The sequence below is a fragment of the Mixophyes fleayi genome, chromosome 9 (assembly GCF_038048845.1).
Source record: "Mixophyes fleayi isolate aMixFle1 chromosome 9, aMixFle1.hap1, whole genome shotgun sequence".
Classification (NCBI taxonomy): Eukaryota; Metazoa; Chordata; class Amphibia; order Anura; family Limnodynastidae; genus Mixophyes; species Mixophyes fleayi.
The window spans coordinates 112,501,423-112,521,638 of NC_134410.1; the positions used below are offsets into that span (position 1 = coordinate 112,501,423).

The 20,216-nt window shown below is 43.8% G+C and overlaps 1 protein-coding gene across 2 annotated transcripts in view; it reads right to left on the reverse strand.

The window, feature by feature from the left end:
- PNCK (pregnancy up-regulated nonubiquitous CaM kinase) overlaps nt 1-20,216 on the reverse strand; it is a 104,569-nt gene that overhangs the window by 31,097 nt on the left and 53,256 nt on the right. For both annotated transcript variants that reach the window (XM_075184969.1, XM_075184970.1), the window contains exon 3: nt 13,660-13,791. In XM_075184969.1, coding sequence (XP_075041070.1) covers nt 13,660-13,791 — 132 coding nt within the window. The remainder of the gene's footprint in view (nt 1-13,659; nt 13,792-20,216) is intronic.

A 20,216-nucleotide genomic window follows, 5' to 3' on the forward strand; every position in this document is an offset into this window, starting at 1 on the left:
TTTCAGCGATGTTAGTAGGTAGCTCTCACGGACAGCCATCAATTCTGCTTCTCTAATAACACCCTCCTCTGAAAGAATGAATGAAAGAATGAATGAATAACCGAACAAATGAATGAATGAACGAATGATTAAATGAATGATTGAATGAATGAACGAATGAATGAACGAACGAACGAACAAATGAATGAATGAATGAATGAATGAACAAATGAATGATTAAATGAATGATTGAATGAATGAACAAATGAATGAACAAATGAACGAATGAATGAACAAATGAACGAATGAATGAAGACCTTTAGCTACTCACAGACTGCATACTGGCTCCTAAACACACCATACAGTACTTACAATGTTCATACACATGTGAGATAATCCTGCATATGAAGAGGCAACACTGTTGAAAGCATTTTGCAGAATAGACAATCCTATTTTATCTATGGAAATGTTACGCAGGGCTAGGCTGCTTATCGGAAAACTAAAACTATGCAGTAATTTTAATATATGAAGTATTAATGAGTTGCCATTCATGTCATACTGGCTAATATCCCATTGTCTTATTCCTTTACTTTATTTATATACACACAAGAACAACATCACTGCCAATCTTATATAATGATGTTTAACATTCTCAGAACGGTATTATCCAATTGGGCCGGTCCTACACCCAAATAGCTTAGTCCATTTTTAGGGTTATTCCATGGAAAAAATATTGCTCCGTCTATGAGGTCACTGTCCGGCTAAACTAACTGTCCGACCACTGAGTATTTGGACCTTTAAGATTGCTTATAGACATATATGTATGTGGTCAAATCTGACATAGATGCGACTGCTGGACAGGTGGGCGAGACCACCCTGTGTCTGGGCACGTTAAGACCCTGAATCCTGAAGGGGGGAATTCAAATAGCCGCAAAGTGTCTGGCGGACGTTCTGGAGACACTTTGCGGCGGAGATTTGCCAGGAATCTCTGCTCATTTTTCCTTGCTCCCCATAAAGGTGGGAGGAACAATGAGCGGAGATTTCTATCGCAATTGCCGGCAATGTGCACAGCGCAATGTCCGCGCACCACAACGCTGGGAATTGAATTCCTCCCTAAGAGTCATCAGATATGAAATTGAATTGAATAAAGTATTCTCTGAAGAGGTGTGATACTTTAGTGTCCATGAAAAGCATTGCTTATACTGCCAAATTGAATAGCCCCCCCCCCCCCATATACGAAATAGCGCTAAATGAACACTGAAACCTTTTTACACCTTTTTGGTATAGACATACCAAATATATGTGCTTTACAGAAGTTCTGATGAAGTTAAAGGGCCAGAAACAAAAGCACGACATTTAATTTTTAAAGGTCTTTTTAAAAATTGAACTCCCGACTTAGGAGACCTCCCATACTTCTGTGAGAGCAGGCAAATCGCCTTGGAGAGCTTACCTATGGTGGGTGGGGCAGACGTGTGATGACATCATCACATACTTGCCCACTCTCGAATTCTGAGTAGGTCTCTTGGACTCACGACAGCGCAGGCCATTCTCTAGCATCCTGCCCACTTCCTAGTGGAGCCTCCATGTCACGATTCACAGTGAATCGAGAACATTTAGCCGTCTCTGGGGTGGGGCCAAAATGACACGACTCACCACACCCCAACCCCCACCGTCCTCACACTTCACCTCCCCTCCAGGATTTCACGGTGGGAAAGAGCAAGAAGTTGGTAAGTATGCATGATCACCTGATCTTGTCTTTTCCAAGATTTGTGTACTGAAGTAGGCGGGACCTAATAGAGTGATTGCCTCATCCACTTTTCGCCCCACCCTTGTAATCAAACCCTGCCCATCGTATCATTTACTAGGTAGGAATTGTAGGCAAGTACAATTTAATATATGATGTCAGGGGCAAACGCAAGATTTGTAGAGGGGGGTTTCAACACCATGCCGCCAGTGGGCGTGACCAGCATGCATGGGGGCGTGGCTATAATATTAGACAGTGCTTGGCTGCTCTCCAACTCTTCCTATCCCCATAATATACATGGGCAATGCTGCGTGTACTACTGTTAGGTGCATGCAGCTCTCCCTTTTCAAGCAGAGCCGTGTGAAGCGGGGGCAGGGTCCAGCCACCTCAATTATACAGTGCCCCAGGCTTGAAGGGGTGTTTCCAGGCACTAGAAAAAAAAACCTCGGTTTGCCTATGGCTGTGACTGCAGTGAATGTAACACATGCAATGAATGAAATTCTGTAAGTGTAAGAATTTTATTTTCCTCTTGGAACACAGAAATATATTTCTTGGTCTTGCACATTCTGAGACTGTGAAGGTCATTCCAGAACCTTAATCTTTCATTAATGGTTGATTATAAGCTATGTTATGGATCATTGTCTTGCCTATAATACCCAATCTCTTCTAAGCTTAATTTTTTCACTGATTCTGGGATATTTGCTTCCAGGATTTGTGGATATTTAGGACATTTTGGGGCTTAAGAATAAATATATATATATTCATGCATCAACTGTCATTCCGCATGCCACTGGTTTTATTGATTTTTTTATGTGTTAAATTCAGCTAATAAATAGTAACTGAGGCATAAGATTGTGTAGAAATATTTGATGTTTACACTGTATCCCTCAGAGATTGTGTTAACTTCTTCACACTTACAGAATCCGTGGGACGAGCAATTTGACCAGGAACGCACAAAGCTTTTTATACACCGCTACATGCAAAATAATCACTAAAATGATCATTGCAAAACATTTATGTTGGAGTATCTTCCACAAATCCAGAAAACAACACAACAAAGCTCGATAAAGTTGCCCAGATCCCAGTCCCCATTGAGTATTATGGGAACTGCCGTTCAAGCAGTAATTTGCCTAATGAAGGAGATATCTCCAATATCTCCTGCATTAAGCATTTCTTAAATTAATATGCCTAAACCGTTCGGAAAAAACGCATGGTTTAGGGCTTCATAAATGGGCCTTTAAATCTTATTAGCTAACCTAGCGGTGGGCAACAGGTGGCCGAATGAGGGCAGCCGACTTCCGTGTCATGTGACCACCCCTGCACAGGGTAGAGGAGGACTAACCAAATAATCAGGTCACTAAAGGGGTAGAGCTTGTTTTTATTTTATTTTTTGACCTTCCTTTAACTTTTTAATCCATTAGGCATCCCCTCTGTCCGGGAATGTCTCACTAACTTAAATGACTTCCAGGGTCACCCCGGAACACTTGTCCGGTTGTCACATGAAAGTGGTGCATCTGTTATTAATACTGGGTGATCCCTCTTAGTATGCAGAGATCCCCGGCTTAAAGGAACCCTTGAGTTTCCCCCAAGCCAGCGACTGCATCTAAACAGCAGCATAGGGAGACAATGGAAACATCTGTACTGCTTACGCGATAGAACTGTTTCCTGTTCTTGGTGTCAGAGACTGGACAGGAAGAACCCCAGAGGCCAGGACAGACACACAAACATTTAACTGTAGCAGAAACCAGTGCCACAGATTTTACTGACCTGGCCTCGGGGAGTGGGACAGGCGTTGGCAGCGAAAGGGTTAACGACTGGACTTGGTGCCTAAATAACGGGCACAAGTCGGTCCTGAAGGCGAGTACTCTGGACGGACATTGGGATATCTACGGTTGGCAATGGAGATGGATGTAGTTTGTTTGGGATTACATGTGGTGAGCATTGGGGACGTAAGTGGGTGACATGGGAGCTATATGCAGTGGGGATAGACGCATAGCACAGTATGGCACAGTTTGTGGTGGGCAGGGGCTGCATATGGCTATGTTGGAAGGGCATTCTGTGCCGTAATCTTGGGCTGTGCAATATACTGCACATGTGATTATATGGCATGTTGGACGGTCTACATATTTACTTACAGAGATCATCATCATTTATTTATATAGCGCCACTGATTCCGCAGCGCTGTACAGAGAACTCACTCACATTAGTCCCTGCCCCGAGAGAGAGAGAGAGAGAGAGAGAGAGAGAGAGAGACTGGGGTCAAATTTGATAGCAGCCAATTAACCTACTAGTATGTTTTTGGAGTGTGGGAGGAAACTGGAGCACCCGGAGGAAACCCACGCAAACACGGGGAGAACATACAAACTCCTCACAGATAAGGCCATGGTCGGGAATTGAACTCATGACCCCAACGCTGAGATTCATTTGTTTTCCGTAACTTGTTGTAGTCGTGATGTGGGTGTGTTGGGGGGTAAGGGGTGTACTTCGCTTTCATTAAATGTTTTTAGTTATCCACTTCCCAAAACATACTAGACACCATTGATAACTAAGCCTATGTTAGAGCATGTAAATCATTTCTCTGACAATAGAGGTACTAGGAGACAGATGATCTACGTCTTATAAGACCCAAAGCTTCACTCCCCTGGATGATAATGAAACCAGAGATTCCAGCTGCCACCCGAGGTGCACTGTGATGAGATCACTGTACCATTGTGTTCTGGAAGCTAACCCTAAAGGGTCAGACAAGTTTCCACCGGCTCACTGAACTTCTCAGCTGGCCACAAATATGGACTTCGCTCCATCACTGATTTCATAGTTCCCTCACAATAGCTTCCCATCTTGGACCTTTGAATTCAGTAATACCTTGTGGATGACGGCAGGCCCTGTACTCATCCACTGTCTGCAAGACCAGTCTTGTCCTAGCAGCCAAGGGAGGCCACTCTTGCCCTACAACCATTACACCTAACACAGGGTAGCTGTAACTTCAGGAGAAGTACTAGAACACGAGGAGATGCACGAACACTGGAGGAAAGTAGGTTCATAGGAAATTTGGGGAAAAATTACCTCACAGAAAGGGTAGTGGATAAGTGGAACAGCCTCCCATCAGAGGTGGTAGAGGCTAATACAGTAAAGAAAATTAAACATGCTTGGGATAGACATAAGGATATCCTTACAAAGAATAAAGGATCAAATAGGGTTTGAGGTTACCATAGGTTAAAAAATGGGCAGACTAGATGGGTGAAGAAGCTCTTATTTGACGTTAAAATGTATGTTTCAATAGAGGCCTTATATGTTTTAGTTGAGAAAATCTGCGCTCACTGGCTAAATAATGCTGATTAGAAAATCAGAGACAAGGAAAAGTCTGTCTTCTTGGGAAAGTGATATTACAAAATATATTCTGCAGACCCGCCAAGAGTCAGGAAATGAATGTAAAAATCCAGTTTGTCCCCCGTCCCTCCCTTTGGTCCCTGTATACCCCCCCCCCCCTTTTTATACCCTTCAAACTTGAAAAGTTAAAATAACATCTTTGCAGTATTAGATAGATAAATATACATTTATCTCCCAAGTGCGAGAGAATCTGTTGTATGTAAACATGTGTTATTTATTTCTGTTTAACATCTCGAGATTCTGTAATGCATTTTCTATGGGAAAAGATGTTTCTAATAAAAAGTTTAAAAAAAAATAAAAAATCCAGTTTGTCAATCATCTTGTGGACACCCCAAAAAGCATGAATTTTCAGGCTTATGAACAAATTCTTAGACCTGACTTTTCCTTCAAATGGAGTTTGAGAATTTCAGCCTTACCAATGGTAAGAATGTTAACAAGAAATAATTTTGGATACTTCATGTGAGCCAAAAAATTCCTAATAAAAAGTAATGTTACCCTTTCAAGATTAAATATAGAAGTCAGACTGAGACAGAAGAAGGAGGCTACAGATTAGCATCACAAGGGCATAGAACTCTCGCACTATGTACCTCACATTCCGAGTTAGACGGGGAGGCCACGCCCCTCAGCTCAGACAATTACACATGCAGGAAAACGTGAGGAGATTTGCAATCATTATAGACTGTCTGTACAACATGAACACTAGCGTAAGAAGGGGGCACTGCACAACACATCCCTTGTAGAGGCACCTGCCTGTATTCACACAGATGGGGAGGAAATCAAAGGCCCAGAATAAATAATACGCAAGCAGCTAAATTAAAACCTTTCCTCTCAGGGATTCATATCAGCTTGCACCTCATGTATTACTAGTAAGATCTTTTATTACGAGACGTTCTAGAAAGAGGCACTGCTTCATAGGGACACGCACGCAGCTTGGCACACTTGTGGACCCATTCTGTCAGGATGAGAGCATAAATCTGATATGATGAAACAGAATATTAAATGTCAGTCCCCAAATAAAATATCGCATTGATACATAGAATTGAACCTGATTTCCCCCTCAGATAAATGTTTGCTACCTTTTTAAAACATTTGCCCAATTTGCCCAGTAGGAGGTTGTCACGGGCACTAGGAGTCTTTACCCAGGTATCACCAGATGATGGACTTACCAAAGCAGTATAGGTGGTAATATGGTACTCTGGTAGCGGGGTGATCACGGAACAGGAGACAGCAGATGGTAAGAGAATGCTCGTGGAAAGTCTATGACTAGCAGCACTGGTAATATATAGATAACTGTACACGAGGAACTGGATGGACAAGAAAACGTGAGGGTAGTCAGTGGTCTGCAGATAGCAAGTTGTACCACTGCTATAGTGAGGAGGAATGTCCAGAAGTAACGAGGAGGTGATGAGAGTCAGCGGTCTGTGTATAGCAAGTTGTACCGCTGTCTAGGTGAGGGAATGGAATCCAGGTGGAGGTATCCGGGAAGTCAGTGGTCTGCGTTAGCAAGTTGTACCACTGCTATGTGAAAGGATACTGGAAACTGGTGACTCAGGAAACAGGGAACAGTGGTCTGCCTCTAGCAAGTTGTACCACTGAAATATATATGTGAGGAGGAGCACGGGGAGATAAATGCAATGCAGAGTATACACGGGCACACTGAACTTGATCCTACGATGATATGCACAAAATAGTAATAGCTGAGCAGCACTGCACAATAATACAAAGTCACAAGAACTATCCAGGCTAAAAGGTAACACAGTCAAATGATGGCAATAGTCTCAGTGGATAGGAACTCCAGAGGAGAACAACTCAGTCCAGCTAGATATGCAATACACCAGCACAGTCAATGAGAAGTATGCATACCGTGGTTCAGGAGAGCAGGCTGTCAGACAGAGGTGCAGGGATACCTGAACGGCTGGAGGCCGGCAGGATGCGAAGTCCCAGGAGGGTGGAAGCGGTAACCAAGTAGGTGCAGCGCACGGTAGGTAGACCAGCAAGGATGAAAACAATACTCAGGAAGCAGTAGTATATAGAACTGGACACCTGGAGAACACGGGAGAGTTGAGGCGGTCTAGCTGAGATGAAAGCAGCGGAGCGTTGATCCGATGCAGACAGGCGAGTTGACACAAGCGGGAACACTGTAGAAGCACGGAGACAGCGGATCGGCTGGCTGCAGACACGATGAGTACTGGAGGGTTGCGATGAGCAGGAGACTGCAGATACACGGAGGCAGCGGATAGGAATCAGCTGGTGCAGTCACGATGAAACACAGGAGAGTTGAAGTGGTCTGGAAACTGTAGAAGCACGGAGGCAGCGGATAGGAATCAGCTGGTGCAGTCACGATGAAACACAGGAGAGTTGAAGTGGTCTGGAAACCACAAACGAACAACAGGAATCAGCAGGAGCTGAATACACGAGGAAACACAGGAACACCTTCAGAGGCTCATGGGGAATGAGACTCCAAGATCAGGCAACGAGATATTGACCACAGGTGCTTTAAATAGGGAGTGTTGCCTGATCAGCCAATTAACTAAAAGGAACAGATACTGAAGGTTTGAAAGGGCTGCACATGCGCAGACCCTCAGGATGGTGGACGGCCACGGTTCCTAAACACACGAGAAGTAACACTCACAGTCCGGTGAGTGACAGTACCCCCCCCCCCTTTTAAAGGTGGGCACAGAACACCTGGAACCGGGTTTGTCCGGATACTTGGAATAAAACTTCTTAAGAAGAGCTGGAGCGTTGAGATCTTCAGCTTTGATCCATGAACGCTCCTCAGGACCAAAGCCCTTCCAATGAACGAGGAAACGAAGAACTCCTCGCGAAATTTTTGCATCCAATATATGAGTAATCTCAAAGTCTTCCTCCTGATGAATTTGAACTGGCCGAGGTGCTGAAGGAGGGACAGAGAAACGGTTGATGATGAGAGGTTTGAGCAAAGACACATGGAAGGCGTTGGAAATACGAAGATTCTTAGGAAGTAGAAGTTTGAAACAAACTGGATTTATCACTTGAATGATCCTATACGGACAAATAAAACGAGGAGCAAATTTCATAGATGGGACCTTCAAACGAATATTTTTGGTAGATAACCAGACACGATCTCCAATTTTCAGTGGTGGAATAGCCCGCCTCTTTTTATCTGCAAAAGACTTATATTTGGCAGATGTCTTCTTTAAACAGGTTTTGACCTGAGACCAAATATTTTTGAAAGTTTGACAAACAGTCTCTACAGCAGGAACTTGGGTGGGAGGGAGGGCAGGAAATTCCGGAAAAGACGGATGGTGACCGTAAACCACAAAGAATGGAGTTTTAGAAGATGACTCATGGTACATGTTGTTATGAGCGAATTCAGCCCAAGGAAGCAATTCTACCCAGTTGTCTTGATTGGCTGAGGAGAACATCCTTATAAACGTCTCAAGATCTTGATTGACCCTTTCAGTTTGTCCGTTTGATTGAGGATGGTAGGAAGATGAGAGTGCTAATCGTATGCCCAAGGTCTTACATAGGGCCCGCCAGAATCTGGAAACGAATTGTACTCCTCTATCTGACACAATCTCAGACAGACATCCATGAATACGAAAGATTTCTTTGATGAAATGCTCAGCCAGAGTGGAAGAGGAAGGTAAACCAGACAAGGGAACGAAATGCGCCATCTTCGAAAATCTGTCCACCACTACCCAAATAGTATTGCAGTTTTTACTAGGAGGAAGATCAGTAACAAAGTCCATACTAATATGGGTCCATGGCTTGGACGGAATGGGTAGTGGTTGAAGCAAACCCGCTGGAGTTCTGCGGGGGGTCTTGAACTGAGAACACAATTCACAAGCGGCTACAAACTCTTTGACATCTCTCCTCATAGAAGGCCACCAGTAACTTCGAGAGAGAATCTCAAAGGTCTTGCGTTCACCAGAGTGTCCAGAAAAACGAGAAGAGTGGAGCCACGAAAGGATTTTCCTCCTAAGAGTAGGAGGCACGAGGGTTTTCCCAAATGGTAGCACCTTAGTGGAAGAAGCAGCCAGCGAAACACATTTGGGGTCTAGTATAGAGTGGTTGGAAACCTCTTCAACGTCAGAGGACGTCACAAAGGCTCGAGATAGAGCGTCGGCTTTTTTGTTCTTTGCAGCTGGTTTAAAGGTTATGATTAACTCAAAACGAGAAAAGAAAAGAGACCATCTTGCTTGACGAGGATTCAAACATTGAGCAGACTGTAGATATGACAAGTTCTTATGATCCGTGAAAATGGTCACAGGATGACGAGCTCCCTCCAACAAGTATCTCCACTCCTCTAATGCTACTTTAATAGCCAGCAACTCCTTGTCCCCGATGGTGTAATTCTTCTCCGCAGGCAGAAGACCCCGAGAGTAAAAGGCACAAGGATGGAATTTTTGTTGCTCCGATCTTTGAAAGAGAATGGCTCCTAAACCAACATTAGAGGCATCTACCTCTAGGAAGAAGGGAAGCGTCACATCAGGCTGTCGAAGAATGGGAGCAGAGGAGAAGGACTCTTTAAGAAACTGAAAAGCTTGAAGAGCCTCAGATGACCATTGCTTAGTATTGGCCCCTTTACGAGTCAGGGCCACAATAGGAGATGCAATCGAAGAGAAATCTTGAATGAAGCGTCTATAGTAATTGGCAAAACCTAAAAAACGCTGAATGGCACGAAGAGTAGTTGGCTGAGGCCAATGTAACACAGCATTCACCTTTTCTGGATCCATTTGCAGGCCAACTCCGGAGACAATATAACCCAAAAATGGAATCTGGGGCAACTCGAATGAACATTTTTCTAATTTGCAGAATAATGAATTTCTCCGGAGTCTGGAAAGAACTTCTGCCACATGTTGGTGATGAGAAGGCAGGTCCTGTGAAAAGATCAATATGTCGTCCAGATAAACGACGACACATACATATAACAAGTCCCGGAAGATCTCATTAATGAAGCCCTGGAAAACAGGGGGGGCATTACATAACCTGAAAGGCATTACTAAATATTCATAATGCCCATCTCTGGTGTTGAAAGCTGTCTTCCATTCGTCACCGGACCTGATTCTAATTAAATTGTAGGCACCACGAAGATCCAACTTGGTAAAGATCCGAGCTCCCTTAATCCGATCAAATAGCTCAGTAATCAGAGGAATGGGATACCGATTTTTAATAGTAATGGCGTTAAGACCACGAAAATCTATGCAGGGGCGTAGTGATCCATCCTTCATTTTTACAAAGAAGAACCCGGCTCCAGCGGGAGAAGTAGAAGGTCGAATAAATCCTCGCTGGAGATTCTCTTGGATGTATTCAGATGTAGCTTGAGTTTCAGGTAACGAAAGTGGATATACACGACCCCTAGGAGGAGTATATATCTGTGGAGTTACCAAAGGTCAAAACTTCTGTAATATTTGTGAGCAAACTATAGTGACACCCAGGGGACAGCCCTGCCCTCCTATTAGCATTAACGCTGCCCCTGTGAAGACTGTTCCATTTCATTTTGCTTAAAAAACCTGTGTTGGGAAGGGGCAAATTGTCAGTTTCTTGGGGATCAATCTAATTGTAGGACTGTCCATCTTTTCTGCCTGCCCCAGGCATACAGATTATTATACATAAGTGATGCTCTGTACTTTCATCCCATTTGTTTTTATAACTGTTTGCAATTTTTTATTTGTATGTCAAATCTTTCTCTAATTGTACCTTTTGTATATTAAATCTAACAATTTAATAGTTCTGTCCTTATTGCTCTAAACAAATCCATTGCCTGTGTAGAAGAGATAAGATTGCTTGACCATGCTAAAACCTTTCATTGCTGAGGTGTGAATTGCGAATACATTTGTATACCAAGCCGAGTGTGTGCCTGCATGTACATTTGTGTCATAGAGCCATGAGGGGTTAAGTGTTAACCCTTTGATTGCTGGTGCCTTGCTAACTGTGTGCAACAAGGAGTGCTCATTGTGTGCCAGTGTGGGACAGGATATTGGGGTTCTATTGCCCGTATACAATAGGTGGTGGCAAGAACGAAGTGGGTGTGGTTGTGTGAGCACTGTTTGGGGCGATTCAGCAAATCTGTAGCCTTAGGGACAGATGTGAGTGTGAGATTTGGGCTGGAATCTGTGTTCCCTTACAGTAAACACTTCCAAGTCACGAGTGGTAAAGGCAGTTAATATGATAAGATATCTAATCAGGGAGTAGCCAGAGGGGCTTATCTCTGACACATACTAACATAAAATACGGATTATTGCACATAACTATGAACACTATAATATAACTGAAAAATGTGCAAGTTTTATACTACCAGTGCTTTTGTTGTCATAGGACTCACAGGAACCGAGTTCCGGCACCTTTTTTCGACGGATTTTCCAAGTTTTGAAAAGTAACATATGATGTTTAGTCCACGTGAATTTGAATCGCCCTGTCGAGCGTAGCAGGTCGGCGGTAAAATCCTTAAAATGGTGCATGCGGGCTGCTTGTGTGTCGAGTCCGATGTATGCGTGCTTCGTCCGCGATGGTTGTGATGGCACTGCTCAGCTTGTGGCGCTGCTCAGCTTGTGATTGGTCGTGTGGTCGCGCGCTGAGAGCTTACTGCAGGCGGCTACCATTATGTTTTGTTACACAACTGACGAGTGTGGGTGTGTGTAGAGTGGCTGACAACGTGATGTGAGTTCCGGCACCTTTTTTCTTACAAAAAAAGCACTGTATACTACTATACATTTGGAGGCACACAACAAAATAAAATAGGGATAATTTGGAAGGAAATAGGGACACAGGGATGAAAGGAGGCATTTTTCAAAAAAACAACAGGGATAGTTGGGAAGTATTTAAAGAGCTCAACATATAAGAAATGTATGCATTCTATACTTAAAGGAATATAGGATATTACAGTTTGTTTAGCCCTAGTACCATTACTTATATTCTATGCAGCTATCATAGGAAATTATAAAGATCCTTCATGAACATTCAAAAAGATATCCTGCAGTAGATTGACAAACACTCCGAACGGACTGCTGTGCACATGTATATATACATAGGTGCGCCCCCCACTACTCACTTATGAACAGTTCCTTCATGCAGACGCTCTGCTCGGCCGTTTCCAAGACTGTAGTCTGACATGGGAATGAAACCTCAGTGGATGTGTAAACATCAGGCTCCACAGCAATCTCACCTCCTCTAACCTCTTTCAAGTATCTCAACCCGCAACATTAAGAGGGAGATTCAATTAGCCGCCAGGTGTCACCGGAATGTCCGCCAGACACTTTGCGGTGGAGATTTGACAGAAATCTCAGCTCATTTTTCCTCGCGCCCCATAGAGGTGCGAGTGGAAATGGTTGGGGATTTCTACCGAAATTGCTGGCACATCACCGGCAACTTAATCTCCTCCTAAATCTGTATTTTACCACAGAAATGTTATATATATATATATATGTGGCATTATATGCTGTTCTTTGCATGTTACCAAAAGCTAAGATGTTCTGTACTAATTTTTGCTCATCTTTGCCATCCTATACACTATACCGCACAGTCACTTGTTAGCATTATTCATTTTTGAACTTGCTGCCTTACACTGCCGTAATCCTACAATTACTTCCACTAAATGAAACTCCCTCCTACAAACAGCACAGACCTGAGTCAGATTTCAGGTGTCGTCCATGAGTCACAAAACCCACCACTCTGTGACACCATCTAGTTCCCTGAACAAGGCAATTATCTTGACATTATGTTTTCTTAAGTTTTATAATTCAACAACATCTTGCTTCTATTTACTTTCTTACTTAGTTTACACGTATCTTTATTTCTAATACATAAATTTGTTTTATATAGATGAGAAAAGGTAGAAGTTGGCAGGCTTAGCAGCGAGAGGCACAGAATTAGTGATCTTGGGGGGGGGGGGGGGGGGGATATGAAACCTGTTTAGACATATTTTTGTCTTTTACACTTAGATGAATTAGACCCATAGATGATATTTTGCAAATACAGTCTCTTACCTAATTTGCACTGTTGGTTTGATACCCTCTCATCTATATACAGTACATAGGAAGAAGGTAAAGAGCCTTCTCTTGTCAGGGAAAAGAATTGTATATAGACATAACCCATGCCCACCCCTGCTGCCATGTCATCTGCCCAACGACAATGGTTTCTGATAGGTCCCAGCTTAAATAAATGATGTTGGCATTTGACAAGGTTGTGGCTCTGGCAATGTGTTTGTCTCCATACAATGCCCTCCCCCTTAAGAGACAAGGCTTAGTTTTGTGCATATACAGATATTGTTAGATACACCTTGCTATAGTGTATATCTAACCAACAATGCAAGTGGCAAAATAGACAATGTTTATACTTTAGTCAGAGGAGTCAAATGGAATTTACAATGTAAATCCTGATTTATCAGCCTGCCAGATTCTAACCTGTCCAGAAATATGGATTCATTAAAGTTGACCAAAAGCTTGGTTGACTTGTGTGACACAATGTCTTCCCAAGCTGGCGTGTTGTCGCTTGTACCCAGCCTTCTTCCCTCTCAACATGTTAGCTCTGTGGCTCACAAACCCCTAAAGCCTCAATCCTTCGCTTACTTTTTTAGAACGGCGATTTCATTTTCCACCACAGCCTCCTTCCCACGGAGCGCCTTCTTTGGGATACACTTCAGAGCGACCAACTGCTCAGAATCCTTTTCTTGAGCAAGGACCACCTCGGAGAACGCCCCCCTGAAAACAAGAGACAGGTAATTAGTGTGTGTACAATCTGTAAGTCTCATTTACTAACAATGTATAGGGATGAAGAAGGTGCACTAAACCCATACTTCTTTACTCCCCCTTTTTGAACAGGGAACCAACCCGATCCAGCCCACTTCCCTAGTAAAGTGATGATGCAATTTGCAGTGCATTGTCATTGTAGCTCCGCCTCCCTCTGCGTCACCTGGACCTCTTCTCCTGCATCCCCAGGACTGAAGCTGCAAAACCAACAGCAAGTATGACTGAACCATAGCAACCAATCAGGAATAAGCTTTTTTTTTTGTTTAATGTATCCAATTGCTTTTTTTTATTGGTTAATGCAAATTAAGTGCAATGTTAGGAAAAGAGCCCTATTGTCTATAGAAAATGATTCAGTTAAGACCACAGTGTTGCGCAAAAACGCTTCCATGACAGTTTTAATAGATAATTCTCAGACATGTAAATTGATTCATTAAGTAGAAAGAATCTGCATAATTATGCAAGTACTATGATCAAAATAAGCCAATCTCAGTATAATGTCCATTTAAGTAAAGCTTTCTTCATATGATTTTCTTTAGCAGACAAATCTGCACCACACACCAGCAATGCAAATTACTGACAGAAATTCATTGTATTCTCTCTACAGAAAACACTGGAACAAGGGGAGGATATGTGGAAGGGGAACATTACTGAGCTAGGAATAAACAGGTAAAGATCTAATGGGAAAAAATACAAAGAAAAATTCCCCAGCGACACTGCTGTGAGCAAGTAAAAGAGCTGCCTTTCTACTTGTACATGAAAATGCAGAATTCTCACATTTGCAAATGCATAATAACCCACCCGCCACTTCACGGCGCTTTTGCTCTAGGGTGGTCCTAACTCTAATCTATGAGAGTCCCTATATACTGGGTCATACATTCATGTGTTTTTAAATTGAGAGATAACTTACCACGAGGTACCCCAAGAGCCTCCAAATGGCAATGAATGTATGACCCAGTATATAGAGACTCTCATTGTTTAGAGTTAAGACTACCCTATTAGCTGAAGCGCCGTGAAGTGGCGGGTGGCTTATCATGCATTTGCAAATGTGAAAATTCTGCATTTTTATGTACAAGTAGAAAAGCAGCTCTTTTTCTGGCTCACAGCAGTGTTGCTGGGGAATTTTTCTATGTGTATTTTCCTTTCTGGATAACCCCATCCTACCAAGCACCTGCTGTGAGCCTATAAATTGATTCCATTTCTGTAAAAATCTAATGGGTAAATTTATAAATCAGCATTAGGGAATAAGGATTGGCTGAGGGGACTATGGTAAGGGCTTAGAGTCCTAGTGGGACTACGTATAGGTGAAATTGGGAGAAGCGATCTCAGATGGTAGTTTTTCACAGTGGCAGCATCTTACAACCTCCCACCAATTTGGAATAGCCCGACATGCGGTAAGGTAGCTGCATGTTACAGCATGGTTTGCTGGGGTCTCAGAGGATTCGCATTGACTGATGGAAATTCAGCCGGTTTTTGTTTCCTTGTTTATTTTACATGGTGGGTTTGCTATATCATTTGGGCATTGTAGGAGCTCTCACACTCTTCGGTAGGTCATAGACATAGTACCACAGAATACCGGGTCCCTATTGTTCTCTGGACCAGATAAAGAGCCCCCTTGTAACATTCCGCCAGACAGAGAGGAGGAGGCATTAAGGCAGCAAGTCTACCATAGAAAGAAAAGTCCCTGAATATTGGTACGGTGGATAAGGTGCAAAATGGAGTAATGCCACTGAGGGGGAGCATTGCCCCCAGCAGCGAAGACATGGGGAGCAGGAGAGTCCCTGGATATTGGGATGGGTGAAATAAAAGTTCTGTTTGCCTGCAAATGTAAGAGGAAGAGGCTGGAGTATGCGTGCAGTGCTGGAACTACTGGTCCCACAAGCTGGTTACCACGTCTGCCTCACAGCTCTGGGTCATGAGTTCGATTCTTATCTGTGTGGAGTTTGTATGTTCTCCCAGTGTTTGCGTAGGTTTCCTCCGGGTGCTCCGGTTTTCTCCCACACTCCAAAAACATACTGGTAGGTTAATTGGCTGCTATCAAAAATTGACCCTATTGTGTGTGTGTGTTAGGGAATTTAGACTGTAAGCCCCAATGGGGCAGGGACTCCAAAACATACTAGTAGGTTAATTGGCTGCTATAAAAAAAAAATTACTCTAGTGTGTGTGTGTGTGTGGCTGCGGAATTAGTGGTGCTATATAAATAAATAAATGATGATGATGATGATGAGATTGCTGTAACAAAGTGCAGGTGGAGAGAGGTGATGTGATAAAATATAGCTTTGGCATCTGCTAAAGAAACTGCTGGAGGAGTTTAGTGGTAATAAGCTGGGAGTGGAACCGTTGTGAACTGTGCAGGAGGATTTTAGAGTTTATAGACTTGTACAACATTGCAATCGTTAAGACATTTGCTGGGGAAGGAGTGAAAATAAATAAATTTGTTTGTATCATGAGATTGTCTTGTGCGCAACCTTACTCAACTTTACACTGCACTACCCACCTGTTTCCTGTATCCAAAGGAAACTATGCGCTATTACTCTGACTCAGTATTCAGGAAGGGGGAGCCTCTGTTTTTATAGCCTATACCCACCAGCTAGTTGGGGCAAAGGACTGGTGATCATACCAGGCCACGGGAGGGTGGTCACAATAACATGCCCCTAACTGGGTTGTATGATGCTGCTTATGATGACAAGGCACAGTGACGTGAACAAGTGCCTTGCTATGCACAGAGATCCCTGGGCGCAGAGCAGAGGGATATTTAAGCACAGAGAAACCAGCACTAAAATCAATTCTGTTTTGTTCTGCCGCAGTGAATCATCGTTGCTGCGGTCAATCCATGTATAAACAAACAAAACCGGAGAGTTCCCTGAGAAAACACAACATTCCAAATGATCGCGGAAGCATTTCCTGACAGCAGAATGTGGGGATGCAGAACATCTTACTTTCCTCTGCCTTGTATGAACTCTGTAGGTCCGCACTTACTTTCTCGTTTGGGAACTGTCTCTATGCAAAAGCTACGCAACTATCATTGACTGCTGGATGAAAATGTGCCACATAGTCATTTAACCAACACTAACTAATGTGAATATTTACATTGCTTATTCATGAGAGTGAGGGGAAATTGCAGCTAACTTTATCTCCTATGACCCATTTCTGTATTTTAATGTTTCTATTACATTGGTATTTCTGCCTGCGCACTTTTCCATATATAAAGTGCCTAGAGGGTTCACAGCTAGTCCTATTTCAAATATAGCCTGTCCTCCGATCCCTGTGAAAAAGAATTATACAGGGAGGGAAGACTCTGCAACAGCAGGCCAATGATAACACCCATCTAGTGGGGGATGGAATTGCTGCTGCACGCAAAAATCACTGCGATGTCCACTGCGCACATTGCCAGCCGTTGCGATAGGAATCTCTGTTTTATTTTTCTGCGTATCTCTATGAAGTGCGAGAAAAAAATGAGCAGAGCTTCCTGCCATAACATCGGTACAACGTGTCTCTGCGGATGTTCCAGAGACACTATGCCCTGAAACCGAAGTGCACGTAGCCCACATGTAGCAAGGAAAGCCCAAATCCATCCAGCTTCAGCTCTGACCAGCAAAAGATGCAAAGTTTTGCCCGCTCGGTGTGCTCCCTCCTTCACCTTGATTAGTTAATTCATCCACTTCCCATATAAACAGACACATGTGCACAGAAATAGTCACAATATGTCACAAAACATCAGGGATGCAATCTAACCGCATCGTTAATGAGTCTCACTGTCCTTCATGTTCACTGTGTGAAAAAATCCCTTAGGCTTGCTGAAGCACTAGGCAACACCTTTTATGTTCTCCATAGTTGATGTCAGCGTGTCTTTCTATTCCTAGATGCCCTTAGGAGTCTGAAGTGTGAACATTTTTCATTCACTGTGATTTTATTGTTACCACGCAGGGCCCCGATTGATTAGTGCACGCATTCTGAGCGCAACTCACGCTCCGTATTCTACGCACGTGTCCATGAGTTGCGGTCTCCTGAATTCAACAAGGAACAGATCTCCAGATACGTGCGCTGGTGAATTCGGGTTTAGGTCTGCTGCCCTCTGCTACACAAAAGTCGCTGCAGAATACGTCCAATCCCTATGTGGATTATAAATTCTCAAAAGAACACACAGAAAAATAAAAAAATGATAGAATTAATGTCACCTGTTAACAATAAAGGCATTATCATTATCGGCATTTATTTATGTAGCGCCATTAATTCTGCAGCGCTGTACAGAGAGCTCACTCACATCAGTCCCTGCCCCCCACTGGGGCTTACAGTCTAAATTCCATAACATACATACACACACACACAGAACAGAACAGGGTTAATTCGTTAGCAGCCAATTTACCTACCAGTATGTTTTTGGAGTGTGGGAGGAAACCGGAGCACCCGGAGGAAACCCACGCAAACACGGGGAAAACATACAAACTCCTCACAGATAAAGCCATGGTCGGAAATTGAACTCATGACCCAAGTGATGTGAAGCAGAAGTGCTAACCACTTCGCACACAGTGAAAAGAAAGGTATTTTTCCCCCCCATGAAATACATTTATTAGAGCACTGTTAACGTCTACGGAGCAGAAAAATAAATTTTACATTTGCTTGTGATTACAAACTTATGTTACAGCATGCATACAAGATTGTCACCATTACTGATCGGTACTTAGGCTAGCCCCTTAGCTGGAGCAAGAGATACGGCAAAATCACATAACTCTGACATGCGTAGAGCTAGACACAGACGTGGCTGCCTGCGCTTACGTTTGGCACGCCCCTATTGTACATTGACTACGATAAAACGGTCCTTGCCAACACAGTCCACTCCCCGAATTCGCTAGCTGTAATAAGTGCTCTTTGCGCTCACTATCGCAAGAACATTGCTTGCGAACACGTCCGCGTCTCTCTGCTTCGCAGCTATATCTGTCTGTTGTGGACACGGGCAGAGTGATTTTGCGTACGATACGCTCAACGGAAGCAGATACGTGCCTTGATGAATCCGTCCCGCATTGTCTACTGGAATGTCTAGTTGCAAACATGTACCTATCAGTGCAGACTATTTGCATCAGGTCCCCCTTACACGATGTGCTGTTGTATTGGGCAATCTGTGACTCCCAGTCAGGGCCGGATTAAAAGAATGGAGGCCCCTGGGCTAAGGGGGCCTCCATTCCCCCGTGAGGGTCCGTCCCCCCCCCCCGTGATCCGAGCTGCCCGCGCCCCCCACCCGGCACTTACTTCCTTCTCCGGCGCTCAGTACGCTCTTTACTGAGAAGATCTCGTGAGAGTGAGACTCACGAGACCTCCTCAGTAAGGAGACTACAGCGCGCTAAAAAAGGACCGCAGTGAAAGTGCTCAGCAGCACTGATCGCGCCAGGGGCTCCCCCGCCCCCGTCCAATCAATACTGCTGCTGAGCACTTTCAAGGGCCCCCTGGATGCCATAGGCCCCTGGGCTGTAGCCCAGTTAGCCCTATGGTTAATCCGGCCCTGCTCCCAGTACTGAAATCCTGTACTTCTGTGTTATCATTATTCCATATAATGTCACTGATCCCCAGGAACATCTGGACAATAAGGCCCTATGTACCCCCCACTCCCCAGTAATTGTTCCACGTTGCTTCTCCCCACGTCTGTGACTTTCTGCTCTTCTGAAGGGACATCCACCCACTCATTGTATGCTCACAAGCCCACGCTCGCTGCCTCTGCTGCTCGCTAACTAGCAGTCCTCCTTGTTAGCAGGGGAGGCTGGCAACGTCTCCCACGGACGATGGCAATGCGTGGGAGGAGGAGGGCAGTGACAACGGCACCCAGCCAAGCTGACATGACGGCAGGCAAATCAGGCGGAGGAGGCAAGAGATTGGATTAATCAGATGTATTTCAGTGGAGGAAGGAGAGCAGCGGCGTTACACACAGATTCCTGCTGATTCCTGTCATCAGAGCGGCCTCACGCTGCATGCTGCTTACTGTAAATGCCTTGTACAACACCTTAAGCACGGATGACTGGCCTCCCCCCCTCCCCTGACACATCGTGGGCAGAAGGAGATAATTACGACAGCAGGAGAATCAAAAGGAAAAAAAACATATGTTAAAGCAAAAGTAATAAACAGAAATAAACTACATATCTTTTCATTAAGTCAGAGAGTGTGGACGAGACTTCAGGTATTCTCTCTCCTTGGACTGTATACAATACAAAAAAAAACTTTGACGGGCGAATTCCATGCTTACAGGTTATTTTACTACTCTAGAGGTAGATCTTGTCATTGGTCACTGAGGGGTCTATTTATGACCCTTTGTTTTTTTCACTTGATACTTTTCAATCCTTATCTCCTTGATAAGGATTGAAAAGTAACGGCTATGTATTAAAAAACTTCTC